We start from the raw sequence: 15,769 nt of genomic DNA, 5'->3' as shown, positions 1-15,769 counted from the left end.
AAATTTTACAACTTTAAGTAAGTACACTTACTTTACTTTTACATTATATTACTTAATTTAGAATAATTAAAAAAAAAAATTGTGGGACACATAATGTTCATTTAATCACTTATGATCACTATTCAATTTATATATCCTGACTTTATTTCCGTGTTAAAAATGTATCTGATTTGAAGTAACAATTTTCCAAATCACATGACTATCAGCTGGTTAGTGTTTTTAAGCTGTTGTTTTAATTATATTTTCATACTTTTTGTCTTTTAATTTTTGTGGTTATGTATTGATAAAAAAATTAATGTTTTAACATCATGAAACCAAATTACCTAACTTACTAAATTTGAAACAGTTACCACAGTATTAAGAATAGTGCCACTTCAGACCTACAGTCCCTAGGTACAATATATTTAAGAAAAGGTCAAGACAATGAAATCATTAACATCCCAGACAAAAATAAGATGCTACATTTCCCGAGGAACACTGTTAGCAGCACTAACATAGAACAAATAAGACTAGAAACTAACCCTCACAGTTTCAGTGCTTTCCAAGAACAGCCATTGTCTCACAGTAGGCGTGCCTTTTCTCATTAGCTCAGTTTCATTTAAATATGTTGCAAACCAGGCAACATTGAGGTGGTGTAAGCTCAGCATTATTCTGGGTGAAGACAGTTGCACCAGATCCCGCTGACATAATGCACATTTCCCTTGTAATTCCAGTGCACAAATGATGGGTTTAGGCCTGCCTCAACATGGTGGAATTTTGGCGACTTGTATTATCTGCATTGTCTTGGATTTAGCTGTACCTTCAAGATTAGCAGCCCCATCCATTGTCTTGGAATGTTCATGAAATCCCGCAAAAAACATAAAGAGGATCTTGGATTAACAGTTCCTCCATACAATAGGCAGAGAGAAAAGGGAGGAACGAGAGAGAGAGCTCTTACTTCTGTACTGTTGGAGTCCAACTGCAGTGACTGCCAGTTAGTGCTTCACCAAGCTACAACAGAATTCAAGACAATCACCTTATGCTACTATATGGATGCCTCCCAATGGTGTAGGCTAGAAGTCTTAGAAGCAGCTGTAGAACCCGCGCCCTGTATGTCAGTATTGATCCTGACATTTTGTGACTGATTCTCAGGCTCTTGTCTTTGCTTTTACAGTCCGCCTCAAAGCACCATACTCAATTCACAAGAAAAGAGCATGAATATGACAAAGTATTAATGAAATGGACAGTGGCCAGTGCTGTAGACATTTGTTCAGAAAGAAAATCCTGGAGAAATCCCTTGTCTCTCTGTCTGAGATCTTCAATTCCTCCTTTTATCTTGATAAATTCTCTTGCTTTGGCTTGGAAATGAAAGACCACAGAACTGGTATTCTGTCCATTCTAGTTGTCTGTAAGGCATTAGGTGCTGATATCATCTGCATAGTGAAAAGCATTAGACAGTGATAAAGGCTTTGGCTATTACACATATTGGACTGCACACGATGAATACACAGATGCTCAAAGCATACCTTAATACTTTACAAGACAGTACAGCAAAACTATTTAGACACGCAGCTAAAGCAGATGATGCTTCTCTGCTTTCATTAATGAATTCTAGGTCACTAACTAGAAACAGGTTCACTACTATGCAGAGGAAAACAATATTACAATGTATGGGCCTGGTGTTGAAGACCTGTTGGGGAGGTTCGCTGAGTCAAAACAGACCTTAGAGAAAAACAGAAAAAAAAAAACAGAAAAATAGTGATGTGAAGAAAATAAAAGATTTTAATAAATTTTACATATACTTAGCCTAAAGTCACAAACAACTAAACTGCAACAGCAAGTACATTTTGTCGGAAACATAACTGCAACTGGATAATGTTTTCTATTAAGGAATATGTGGTTACTTTAGGTAATTGGCAACAAATTAGTAAAATGTTCACAGACAACATATTTGTTTTCCGCCAGAATATCCAACCTTGCAGGTCAATATCCATTTGTAGTGACTACAGCATTATTAAAATTTTATGGTTATGTTTAGGCAGTCATAACATTTGTTTAAGGTTAGGGAAAGAATGTGGTGTGACTGTAATGCGGTTAACCCTAACCCTAATCCTAACCCTAACGTAAGTGCTTTTGTTGCCTAGACCTAACAGCAGACAGGAAGCAAACCTCAGTCCCTGGTCTGACAACCGTGCGCCTTGTACACACTCCATCCACCACAACCACCTCCTGGTGACTCTGCTGTCTTTATTAAATGTAGTGCTTCATTCATTCAAAAATTATGTTGCCTCTGACCATAATCTAGCCAGTGATTACATTTCCTACAAAAAGCTTTTGTTGTTGCAGTTTAGTTGTATAGAAACAGGGTTGTATCTTAGATAGCAATATGCAATAAAGATACTACAGCTTCCTGCGATTCCTTGCATAGATTAGATATATGTTCTCTGTTCTGCAGCATCAGTTCTAACTTATGTACTTTGTTCTACATCTGTTCATAAGTTCATCAGCAAAAAATAGCAAAGAAGGCTGATGTGGTCCTTCTGTCATGCCCATGCATAACTAATATAATAATAATAATAATAATAATAATAATAATAATAATACTTTTTATCTAATGGTGCCTTTCATGGCAATCAAGGGCATCATAAATCACATACGATCAGTAATAAATCATACAATAAGCAACAAAGCACCAGTAGTAAAACATCAGTAAAATCAGCAATCAGAAATTCAATAAGTGATAGAGCATAGCTCAGCAATTAATGAAAATCGGAATTGAAGTATAAAGCAAAATGCAGTTGATGCAGTTAAAGTTAGTAACTGAGTTCTGTGTCAGTTTGAATATGTTAAAGACAGGCTTGGAGGCATAAAAATGCCTTACGAATGTGTGTGAATATGATACTATGGTTTTCTAAATGTTCACATTGTGTGTTTGGGTGAGTTAGTGTTTCAGAGTACATTGTCCACCTGTATTTATGTTTGTATATACATATACAAATCTGTGAGTCTGTGTCTGTTTCTGGATGTGGTAAGTATATACATCCATCAGCATGTGTATACATGTTTTGTTGTTTATGTGTGCTGATTCATGTGTGTGTCTGGTTGTGTGTCTGTGCATGCCCACTGACGCATATCTCTTCAGGTACGCTGCAAGCCTCCAGGGATGAGGAGGTGTTGGAGGTGAAGACGGATGATCTGGTGTTTCAGCGGCAACTGCTGCTCCATGGTGGTGGACATGCCTCAGGCTCCAGGCCCTCACAGGCCCATACCATTGCCAAATACCAGGATGAGGCTAGTGCTGGGCTTGGAGGAAAAGATGGACTCAAAGCAGGGAGGATAGTAATGGGAAGAGAGAGCACTGTAAAAAGTAATGCTATCCTTTTATTTGGTTTTGTATGGGATTTCTTATACAGCGAGGCATTATGTTAGCATAGTATTACACTATTATATTATATTATGATAGTATAAAATGTATTTTCTTTGCTCATGCATAATATAAAATCAATCATTAAAGCTAACAAGGAATCGTTTCAGGAAGTTACCAGTATAAAATTTTTGTTTAATATTTTGTCTATGGACATTATGTTATTCACCCAGATTGTATTGGTGATGTGACAAAAATTCTGCATAATGCGTTGATAAAAATCTTAGCATTTTTGATGGCACTGTTTTACTTCTTGCACTGAGGATAGCTGAAGAGGTGATCCCCCACTACACCCAGCAGCTGAGGGAGCGTGTGCAGTCTGACATCACGCTTGGCGGCCTTTCACTGCAGCAGGTCAGGGCTACAAAGAAAAATATCTGTGTCATCATCTCATACTCATCAGCACTTCAGCCATGTCCATTATGCTGTGTATCAGTGGCTTTGGACATAGAGCGTGTGCACGTGTCCATGTACATTTATCTGTTTTTGTCTGTGAGGCCTATGTGTACTGTGTACTGTATTTGTGTGTTACTTACTTGGCTTACTAATTTCCTTTCTTTTCATACTTGCTTCTTTGCTCTACCTTTTGTCCCTAACCTTTTTTCTCCTCCATTATCTCTAAATATTCTGCATTTCATTTTCAGTACACATGGTCTGAATCTCAGCTGAATGCACTCGTGAGGATATATAATTCATTCAAAATCAGTGCATGGATTTCAACTCCGTAATCTATGTTATATATGATATCCTCACATAATTAATTTATTTGTGGAGACAGTTTTCTTTTGTCTTTGAACTTTGTTTTGCATTATTTTGCATATTTGTTTTTAACAGAAGCTGGATTTCCTTGGTTCTTTACTCGTCTTGTGGTCTTTTCAGGAAAAATAGAGCGTGACTACTTTTTTTTCCAACTGGGGAGTAGGGATTTTGTGAACTAGCATTAAGATATGAAGCTTCTTTCAAAACAAGTGTTTGTATTCCATCAGTCAGAAAGAGAAATGTGAGTGGATACAAGAACATTGGAATTCCATTGTGTTGGCAAATCTAGATTGTAAAGAAATCCAAACATGATGCATATGTAAACAGAATACAGAACTTATATCCACTGTATTTTTAGTCATAATCTTACAAGAAAGAAGAGTTGGAGTATCAAATTATATGAATAGAAACTAAACGTAATTAGGAAAAAAATAGTTCGACAATGTCTTATTGTCAATTGGAAGCCATAGCTACAGTTGACTCATCCTTCTTTACTGGATAATCAGCAGCATCCAGTGTGTACTCTATCAGTATTGGGATCAGTGTTATATAATTCCGCCAAGATATGTGTGCACTCTCACTGTTTTCACACCCACGTCCCATTGAAAACACATTATCCACCAGAGATTTCACATCTATTTTAAAAATAATAGTGTTTTTCTTCTTTCTCTATTCTGCTGTACAAAGCCTCTACAGAGTGAGATGCTGTCACTTAGCAGTGTTGGTACATCTGAATGGGAAGAGTGAATCTGCTGACTGAATGTAAAACCAGGAGAAATACTAATCAAACGCTTCATGTCTTTAGGCTCTGGCTCAGTATAGATTGCCTGCAGATTGCAGTTGCTCCTTGTGCTAAATTCTGCACTGTACTGTTTCACAAAGCTGCATCCAAAGAAAGTGTGCATTTACATATATTTTCAGCAAGCGGCTCAGAAGAGACCATTGAAGAGGAGAGAGTGGGAAAAGGGAAAGAAGAAACTAAAGGCCTTCTTTAGTTGGAATGTTAAGGTAAAGATCCATGTACTCTATATATTGCATGAGGAATGTGTTCTTGTTCCACTTACATGTATAATTGCCCTCAGGACATTAACTTTGGGACTAAATGCTGTTTATAAGTCATTTTATGAGCTGAACACATTAATCCAATCAAATTCTTTCTCATTCCATTTTGCCATAATAGAAACCCACAAATTCTTGATGCTTGGGAACTTAGCGTGAAAATATGTCATTATAGTCACAGAAATAAATATCTTACATTATAATTTAGAGTGATGTGGTTTACAACTTTTTGAAACTGTCAATTAGCCGATAATGTTAATGATGGTTAACTCATCATCTCTGTCCGTTAACATATCCACTTTAATATTTCAAAGGAGCCCCATTCACAAAGAGACTCTGACGAAGCAGAAGGAGAAGCACCACAACCCAGGCTGAACACAGTGCTGCAGTGGTAAGTCCAGCCCATTTCATGTTTCTTTCCATATGTACAATTGATGCCACATGACTGTAATCATTACTTGTGCAAAAACCATTTGTATTCCTGACATTCGAGAAGGAACGTAAGTCATATATTCTCTGCATGGTTTCTCCTGTCGGCAGGAATTGCATTGTGGGTAGTTTGGCTTGAGGGCACAGAAATCTGTCCATGTCATTGGAGGCTTGGAGGCACATCAATTCTTGGTCCATCCACTTTAGACATCACATCTCATAGCGAGAGCCCCGAGGGCAATTTGCTTAGCATGTTTAAGTTTTTAGTAATTATGGACTACCATGCTGGCTGACGTGATAAAATCAAGAAACTACTGTACACATCAGTATCTTCTCTTGTATTTGGTTGTTTTGTGGGTGGGTGTTAGTCAGACACCAGCCCTGTCAGATGAATGTGATTCGGAGTTAGGCAAGATGACCTCCTCTCGACAGCCTGAACCCTGTAAATTCCTTCTGATATCAATGGTGGGTGGCTATTAGACATGGGAGACTTTCTATGCATCACCTAGGGCTACATCTACATCTGCCTGAAATTGAATGAGAAATGATTTCACTTTTTCTCTCCACAAGCATATGAAAAAAAAGAAAGAGGGAAGACGTGGAGATGACTTGTGCTTTTGTAACAAATGTGTAATTCATTTGTTTCCACTGTTTCTGATTTAATGGAGGTCGAGTAATTGCATTAGGAAGCACACTGTGTCTTGTTGAGAACTGATGAAAGCACATGTAATACTTTTGATAGGCAAACAGAGAGGATGGAGAAGAAGGAAAGAAAGACCCAGCGCCTGCCTTTGATGCTGAGCATTTATTTGCTGATTTATCTTTCCTTTTACAAGCATCTTATCCCCAGTCACAGCAGGCAAGGGCCCCTGTGATATTGCTCTATTTTGAGGAATTAAGAGAGGTGGCAAGGAGACAGAGCAAAGCAACTGTTTATTTCATTACCACTGATAAGATTGAAAGGCAGAGATGGAGTTTATTAGATTGAGTTGATACAGAGTGGAACAACAGAGAGTCCAGAATGCAGGTGGCTGTTAATAGGGTTTGCATCCTGTGTTTGTGTGTGTTGTATATGTGTGTGTGTGTGCACGTAGCACCTGTACCATCGACAGCCAGTCACTCAGAGCGCTGGGGGAAAACAAAGAGGATGCGATGGCCAAATTCAACCAGATGACAGAGCTCCAAGAATCCTCCTCTTCAGCATCACAGTCCATGTGGCAGGTAAGGTCTGTTAGCCGACGTGACTGTGGACTGAGAAACACACATTCGTAGGAAACAGAAAGCACACAAATAGGAAGTGACATATCCCTTAAATTGATTCACAGGAGAAGATATTGCTAAAGTGTTTACAAATCATCAAAAAAAGGGATTGTTTGTTCAAAAACAGTCAAATGATGAAATTATGTGAAATCCTGTGATGAATGGGACCTGTTTGCAGGGTTTAAAGAGGGATTTGGCAGGTGCGGGGAACATTAAGATCCGGTTTAGCAGTGCAGCAGGGAAAATAACTCACCTCAAAATAACTCCCAAATTGATTTCCCGTACCGTACTGGTGGCTTGCAAGACAGATAGCCAAGTTGCACATAAAACAGCTTGTGTGTTTGGTGATATTTGTTGAGCTCTGTTCGAAACATTGCATTTGAAAGTAACTCTGTTTACGTTTGCTCCCCTCTGTAGCTAGGTAGATGCAGGCGGTAAGTATTGTAAATAAGTTTATCAACATCTGTATAAATGATGCCTGATTCAGACAGGAGCCACAATATGTTCATTCTCACACGAGCAGTAGCCTGGTGGTTCACAATGGAAGCACATTTCTCTGCGCCGGTCAACAACTGACTCTGCTCCTCTACTCTTTACTAATCACACGCAGAGGTGATCTTTATAATAACCTCATTAATTTATAAAGCTAATTAAGTGTTCTTCTGCAACAATGAAGTTATGTATGTATTTTTGCCTAGGTGTAGGATAAATATCCTTAAAAATGTTGACAAAATACAAAAATGGTTACCAGTGTCAGTGGATGAAAGTATAATTAAGATAGTAAATTAAGGTTGATGAATGATGATTTTGTATTCTTGCCAATTCTTGTAGATTAATCCTCTCACCGCTCGGTTATGCTGACTATTTCAATAAACTGTGTCCATCTGCTATGCTTCTGCCTAATTTAGAGTGGAAATCGAATGCTGTATTGAGTTCCAAGGGCATGTGTTTTAGCGCGCAGGTTGAACACTGGTGTGAACATGAGTTCATGATTTTCTTCTGAAAATTTTTTTTTTTGAGCTCATGAAAGAATGTTTGTTCAAGAATGTATGTTGTGTACTTTACTGTAAAGTAACTATACAATGTGTGCGGTTTAATGTATATATGTATGTTGTATTTCTATTTTCTTTCTTTATTTAGAAACAAGCCACTACTGTTGTCTATAGATGTGTAATGTCATTAGGTTGAATTATCTGCAGAAGATATTGAGTTAGAATCTGTCTACTGTAATTGTTTATGTAATGTGGTACTCTGGGTGATCTACCTGCACCATTGGTACTATAGTGAACAGTTTGGAGCTAAAAGTCAAGATTAAGCTTTCACTAGGGAGAGTATTTCAGGAAAGATTGTTCATAGGAGACAAATCTGTTTCCTTAATGGTTTCACTAGTATTGTTGATTAAGTGGAAGGTAACTATTCTGTTTTGTTATCACTGTGATTATCTTGAACTCTCAAAATTAAAGAATTAATTCAGTTCTCTGTCGAGTTTAGTTAGAGAATAAAAAATGAATTTTGTTCTGGCTCTGGTTCCATCATTCATGATCGGGCAACATATATACTTTTTCTTCCTGCTTTGTATGGATGGTGTCTGTGGTTTTATGATCTAAGTAGGATCACTAAAGGAGCCTTTGGAGGTGAAAAAGGGGAACAGAAGGAGAGGAGAGAACAGAGAACCAAGTGGGAAAGAAGGAAGCAGCATCTTTAGCAGTAGCATCTCCAGCTGTGGGAGGAGTGTGCTGTTGTGCTGCATCCAGGGATGAGGCTGCCATGCCACTGTGCTGGTTTAAAGATGTAATGAATCTTCAGTCGGGGGCTTTCCTTCCAGGGTGACAACTGGCTTTGAGGAAGGTTGTAAATGCAGGGGAGATTGTGGTATAATTCCTCAGACTGGCATTTGTGCCCCCCAGTCACCATTCGATTATCTCCCAAATTGCTGTGTTTCACTGAGATAAAGATTTTTTATGGCTTGCTGACTTGAAACAACCGGCGCAGGCAGAATAAGGGGCAAAAGAGGGAAAGAGAAAGAGAGAGAGAGAAACCAATGGCCAAACCTGCCATGCATAGTAATTTCCTTTGGTAAATGACAAAATCTTTGTTTATATGACATTTCTCTAAAATTACTGCAGCGAGATGAATCTGAAATATAAAATGTCACATTTGGCATGCAAAACTATGAAAATATATTTCTGTGCAAAATTCATGGAGGCATTTAATTTAGAATGTGTTTAATAACTAAGGGAGCCTGCATCAGTAATCCTGCCTGGAGGTCCCAAAAAGATTGTCATATTTATTCTCTCCTTTCTTCAACCCCCCCCCCTTCATTCCGAAGCCAAAAAATTTTAAGGGTAAATGTTCATTGTTAATTAAGATTTACTAATTAAAATGAAAATAATTAATGAGAAAGCTTAATCTCTGAATATTAGCCCATACTTAGAAAGAAAGGAAGTTTTTGTCTGTGGCATTTCCTGTCTCTATTAAGAGTACATTTTGTGTGATCAGTCAATGTGTGGAAAGCCCTGAAAAGATATTTCAGCGAAAGGACGGTTGCTTGCCAGCAAAACCACAGAGGATCCCTCGCTCAAGCCTTTGATCTCATCTGTAGGAGTATTGTAATGTTATGGCACTTAAGGCACAACTCAGGCTTGGGGCAAACAAATCACCTCTGATATGGAAAATTGGCTCACTTCACCTTTTACCTTCGTTTTGCTGTCTTGAGTTTCTCTTACAATACCTATACAAGCATGTGGGCTAGTTAATAACAATACCTCTTAAAGACATACATAGTGGAAATTGGATACTGGTGTGATGTTTTTTTATTTATTTGATTCTTTCTTTTCCTTCCTCTTCTTTCTCCTCCTCTCTTTTTCCAGTGTGCACTCACATATCTCCTTCCAGTGAGGGGGTTTGAAGGGCTACATCACCTCCTCACAAATGTGAGATGTGTGGGCTAAACTGCATTGCCACTACTTATGGTAACGTCACTTTGGCCTAAAATGTTGCACAGTGGGGAGATTGAGGGCATTACTGCAGGGCTCAGCACACACCTTACCCACTCACAGACTGGCAGTAATGGCCACTGCCAGCCACTGCTAGGTAAATGAGTGTGTGGTGTGTCTGTGACAGGGATAGGAATCACTGTTAGGTTGTTTGGTGACAAAACTGTGCAAAAATATACTGTAAAACAAACAGTGTGTGTGTGTGTGTGTGTGTGTGCGTGTGTGTGTGTGTGTGTGTGTGTGTGTGTGTGTGTGTGTGTGTGTGTGTGTGTGTGTGTGTGTGTGTGTGTGTGTTTGTGTGTGTGTTTGTTTGTTTGTTTGTGTTTATGAGCACATGTATCCCCTGAGTGCCATCTAGGGAATCAAGGGCTTTAATTGCCAGACACTAAAAATTTGCCCTAAGGAGTTGGTCAACACAGTGTAAATTTGATTACATAAAATAAATGGGCATTAGGAGATGAAAGTTGGATAATAGGAGAAAAGTAAATGCCTGCATTGATGAAAGGAAGGAATAGGATAGGATAAGATAGGATATGATAGGATAGAATGGGATGGGATAGAACTGGATGGGATGGGATAGGATGGGATAGGATGGAGTAAGATAAAAAAGGATGGGATAGGATTATATAGTATACGCTGGTTTGGAAAAGGGCGAGATGGCAGAGGATGTCATGGGTTGGGATACGATGGGATAGGATATAATAGAATCAAATAGGGTAGAATGGGATAGGATGGAATAAGATAGAATAGGACAGGTTAGGATAGGATAGGATTGGATAGAACAGGATGGGAGAGGAGAGGATGCTTTGAGGAGCAATAATGCACTTACTACATTTTAGAGCAATCTGCTAATTAGAAATTTATGTTGTACAAAAGTGAAAATTTTGACTTGACATGGCAGTAGGATTAAGGGGGAAGAGTGTCACAAAAATAGCTATAATAATATTCTGGTGACTATCAATATTCATATCAGATCTCATGGCAAGACATTGGTCACTTCTGTCCATCCGACTATTTTGTCCATACTAAAGTGTGAGACAGACAGACTGTTAAACTAGAGTAATAACAGACCAACATTGCTATTGAAGTTACATATAAATGGTGATGAGGACCAGGAGGCTCTGTTTAAGTCAGACTGACTTTTCATTCAGTACTGTTCAACAGATGCCATATGGTACAAAGGACAATAGGTAACGTGAATATGTATGAATATGTAAAAATATTAAACTGTATTTATATTGTTCTTTGATTATGTTTCATAAAAAACTGAACTGTCTAGCCAGCTAACTTTATTACTCATCCTAAACTCGAAAAAAGAGGCACAAGTCACCAGACAAACAAGCAATAAAAACCAAGTGGGCTGATGTATCGTGACAACCTTGTCTCCTAGAGATATTTTTATATACAATTATACTGCAATAGAAAATATGTTTTGCATGAAACATATTTGAAACTGGATTATGTTTTCTATTAACATGAAGAACATATTGTTAATTTAGGTAACTGGCAAGTTGCAAATACATTGATACTGAATGTATCAGTAAAATGTTCATAGACAATGTTTTTGTTTCCTGCCCAAATATCTGATCTTACAGTAATGACTACAGCATTATTAAACTGTTTTATCTTTATGTTTAGGCACTCACATCACTTGGTTAAGGTTATGAAAAGATTGCTGTCTGGTTTAATATGGAAAAAGTACACAGTGACTTCAGCGCTTCACATTCATTTAAATAATAGATTGAATCTGAATGTAATCCAGCCAGCCATTATGGTTTCTACAAAACGTATTTGCTTTTGCAGTTTAGTTGTATATGTAATTTCTAGGAGACAGGGTTGAACCCTGAAGGTTATAAGGTTGTGACCCTTTCAAAACACTTAACCCCTAAACAGTTAAATGGAGATCAGTAGATGGAAGCCCACAGCTGTACTGGGCATGTCTTACATACAGCATATAACTGCTTGACCGTGCAGTTGGACAAAAACATACCGTGCAGTTGTTCAGAAAACATACCTGAAGTTAAAAAAAGATGACTCCCCAAAAAAGTGGGGAATTATATCATCAAATACATATTTTTCTAGGTAAAAATCCATTATTTAGAGGTTGTGAGTTCAATGTGAAGAACCAAATTACTGGACGTCCACTGCAGGCTGAGTAACAGAGAAAAATTGTCTTCTCGCACTGTGGCAATGCTTTCTTAACTCCAGATGTGCATCCTAATTTTGTTTTCACAGTTTCATGGTATGGCCTGCATAACAAGCGGGGGGAGTGATGATTAAACTTGTAGTGGAAGTTGTGGTGCAGGGGGGAATGTAGATTAGATAACATAACTATTGTCAATAAATTAGCCCCACACCTTGAACAATTTGTTTGTCTTGGAGGCAGGTGAAAACCACTTTTACATGTGTTTGATGCAGTAGTGGATGTTTTGGTGGTAAATTGCAACAACCACCTCACAGACATAACACCATTAGCTCAATACAGTTGATAAGCAATTACGCGCTGACAACATTTACCTGCAAACAAGTACCGCCATTATGATCTTACTCTAATTATATAGTTTGGAAAAAAGAATTGATAATATATTGCAATCAGATCTTATGTTCTGTACTTTGTGTGTTATAGGTGAACCAGAGCACAATTCCCCAGCCTGTTGAGGTGTGTGTGTGCAGCCTAAGAGGCACCAGAGACAAACTTCCCAGGGGTCTCTATGCTATCAGTGTGGACCTTAACAGCCGTCTAGGGGGTTCAGCCCTAGGTTGGTGCACTAAAAAAGAGCAGAAACAATGGACTGTGTCCACTGAGCCGATCGAGTATCAGGGCAGCTTCTACGACACTGACCTGCACATTAACCAAAACCTGTTCATGGTGAGGAATTTTTGATTATATGTTAGACAAAAGCAGAAACATATACATACTAAAACATGAACGGTGATGCTGTGACAATGTGGAGTATTTTAAGCTAAAACACAGTCAACACATACCTTGCTATTTAACTGAATTTAGATGAATTGCTTAAACATTTTAAGATAAATGAATGAGTCATAACTTCAGTGTGACAAAGCATAAATTAGATATTTTTAAAAGTAAGTCTGCACTGACATTCACAATTAAGGTTGCAGAACTGAGAGAGACACTAAAATCTTTTTATTTAACAAGGAAAGAACAGAATCAGGTCGTGATCTGTGACTTCGCAATTTTATTAAATAGATCCCCTTTATGTATATGACGGAGAAGGTACTTTGAATATTTTTTTTTTCCTTTTTCAGTTAATGTGAATTAAAACTTTCACTTCCAATGACACGGACGAAGCCTTTGATGTGAAATTCAATTGAAAATATTAGTAAAATGCAATCTTAAAAACAAACAGCCCCCTTAGATAAAAGCAAACAATAAAATATGCTGTGCTAATATGACAGAACCTACTACACTGCAGATTTAGTTTTGTTTTTTGCCACAGTAATTCCAAATCCTTCTTCCTCTTTCTGTTCCCCATGGTTTCAACAGTTGTAATGAAGATGGAGCAGATTCTAGATTGATAGGGTTATGAGAAGTTATATAGCTGTAAAAGATGGCATATGAAAATATGGCACACACAGCTTCTAGGTTTTTCTCCAGGAATCTCCATATGAATAAAACAACAACTTTTCAAACATGACATTTAATCCATGCATGTAAATCAAACCGAAGATCAATTATTTATTTATATAAGAAAGAAATGTTTTATTGGAGTAAAAAAGAAGTACAAATGCAATGAAAAATTGTGTGTCTTTTCTACATGTGTTTGAGCATCTGTAACTTAGCTTACTTGTATCAGAGTAAAAAAGGAGAAATGGATAAGCTATGGTGAATTGACTCATATATGATATTTTTGAAAAGGTAAAGTAAAAAATCTCAACCTGTATTTCCAAGGCATAATAAAAGACTAAACATGTCTTCATATTTGCTCCTTTTGATGAACCAACACAGTACATTGCATTGGATGAAATCTATGCAAATTTCACATCCACTTTCCTAAACCTCTTCATATGAAGGAAAACATCCACTATAGAAGCTGCAGTAATCTTCAAAACCAAATACAAATTTTGGATGGTTGATATTGACCAGTGGATTAGAAGTATTTGTTTGTTTATTCATTGATGTGTGTAGTACAGTACAAAGGATTCAGAAGAGAAACCTTAAAACAGAACCCACTTAATCCAGTGTCCCTCCTGATCCCATAGAGTTTTGTACAGGCTCAGAGAGGGCTTCGTAAGTGTTCTGATGGCAACTCTAAAGGCCTTAGCTGGAGCATTTAGCACATGTGGACTCTGTCAGTGTGCTGGTGGGTGTATTCACTGAGCTAGAGGATCCAGATAATATTGTCTCCAGTTTCCATGAAACATAAAGGATGGGGTAAAAGCTGGCATAAACTGAATGCGGACCTGGAATCTGATTCAGGGATAAAAAAAGGTTTAAGTACGATATGGTAAATGCCTCATGTCACTCTTCCTTCCCTCTTTTCGTCCACAAACCCTCAGCTGCACTTCATAGACAAACCTGTTGTTGTTGTCCTCATTGATAGTGGTAGAAATGCTGATCAGATTTGTCTGAGAATCAGGTTTGGCTTGGGTGTTTTCTCTCTCTCCTCTTGCCCACACTATAGCATGCAATTTCAGAAGTGCTTGCAGTGCCTTCGAAGAGGAAATGAGGAATTATTGGTGTTAGGAGGAAGCCAGGAGCTTAATTTTCCTTTCTTCCCTCTCTTTAGCTATTTTTTTTCATTCACCCTTTGATTTGTGTGTCTGGGTTTGGATTTAGACAGAAAAAGTGCAGTTCAGTTGGAGATGTCGTGGATGTGCTGGTGATGAAAGATTCCAGGAAGTATGTTTTGGAATCTATGATTTCACTCGTCTTTTGTCCCTCTTTAATCTTTTGTCCTATGTTTTGTTTATTGAGCAACAATACAGACAAAGCATTTGGCCGTCCTTCACAATGATTGTTGGATTTTTTCTTCACTCCTTTTGTGGACACATACACTCTTTTTAAAAAACGAGAAAACATCAGTTGGTTTTGAATTAAACAGGGTATTTCAAATGATATAGGAGGCCCATCCAGCAGACATAAGGAGTGAGAAAACCTTCTGATTCACATCTTCCAGCCTCACAGACCTCACAGTAAAACATTACTTCCAACATACAAATATATGCAAATGTATACATGCAGGCACTTCATACATATTTACTTGTACATGCACACAAATTGCCATTTACGCTGGTCATATTTCTTACATTAAATTAATAATATGAAATATCCTAAATATCCCAAATCAAATTTGTATCCTGAGTCATACACTACTACCCATCATTTCACACTTTTAGGCAATTTGTTGAGTTGGACTGTAAAGAATGGCTGTTAAGAAAGCTCTAAAAAGAACACGAAAAGAAGTTAAAGGAAGATTCAAGTCTAGGATGTAGATTAAGTGGGTCCCTTAGGGCTCCTGTCCTGTTAGTTACCCTTTGTGTTTCTATTTTGTCATTGGCTTTGTGGTTGTGAGCAAGTCTATGCGTGCTTACTCATCATGTGCCTGCAGGCATGTGTTCACCTGAGTGAAACTGTGAATGACTCTGTGCCTTTCTATGTTTCTGCAGATCTTACCTGCAGCCTGTGAGGTTGTCCCCTCCATGGTCCTGGTATTTCAACTCATCGCACTACAAGGAGACAGCAGCCACATCAGCTCTGTACTGGCTTGGGGGGCATTTCCTGTTTGTGGCCCAAGCCTCTCTCTGATCCAGGGCAGGTGGGTCAATTGTAGATCAAAGTTAGCTGTGGCACCTCAAGGACTTTGTTTGAGTTTTGAACAGTATGCAGAGTATTTCAGTT

The 15,769-nt window shown here is 38.0% G+C and overlaps 1 protein-coding gene across 1 annotated transcript in view; it reads left to right on the top strand.

The window, feature by feature from the left end:
- The window catches only part of ofcc1 (orofacial cleft 1 candidate 1), a 163,235-nt gene that overhangs the window by 75,606 nt on the left and 71,860 nt on the right, over nucleotides 1–15,769 (top strand). Inside the window, exons 6-12 of the mRNA XM_040127536.1 lie at nucleotides 3,122–3,346; nucleotides 3,393–3,396; nucleotides 3,667–3,757; nucleotides 5,536–5,612; nucleotides 6,745–6,871; nucleotides 12,533–12,775; nucleotides 15,538–15,686. Of these exons, the coding sequence (XP_039983470.1) occupies nucleotides 3,122–3,346; nucleotides 3,393–3,396; nucleotides 3,667–3,757; nucleotides 5,536–5,612; nucleotides 6,745–6,871; nucleotides 12,533–12,775; nucleotides 15,538–15,686 (916 nt within the window). The remainder of the gene's footprint in view (nucleotides 1–3,121; nucleotides 3,347–3,392; nucleotides 3,397–3,666; nucleotides 3,758–5,535; nucleotides 5,613–6,744; nucleotides 6,872–12,532; nucleotides 12,776–15,537; nucleotides 15,687–15,769) is intronic.

Source organism: Xiphias gladius, chromosome 5 (genome assembly GCF_016859285.1).
Source record: "Xiphias gladius isolate SHS-SW01 ecotype Sanya breed wild chromosome 5, ASM1685928v1, whole genome shotgun sequence".
NCBI classification, from domain to species: Eukaryota; Metazoa; Chordata; class Actinopteri; order Istiophoriformes; family Xiphiidae; genus Xiphias; species Xiphias gladius.
This window is presented reverse-complemented; position numbering and strand designations above follow the sequence as displayed.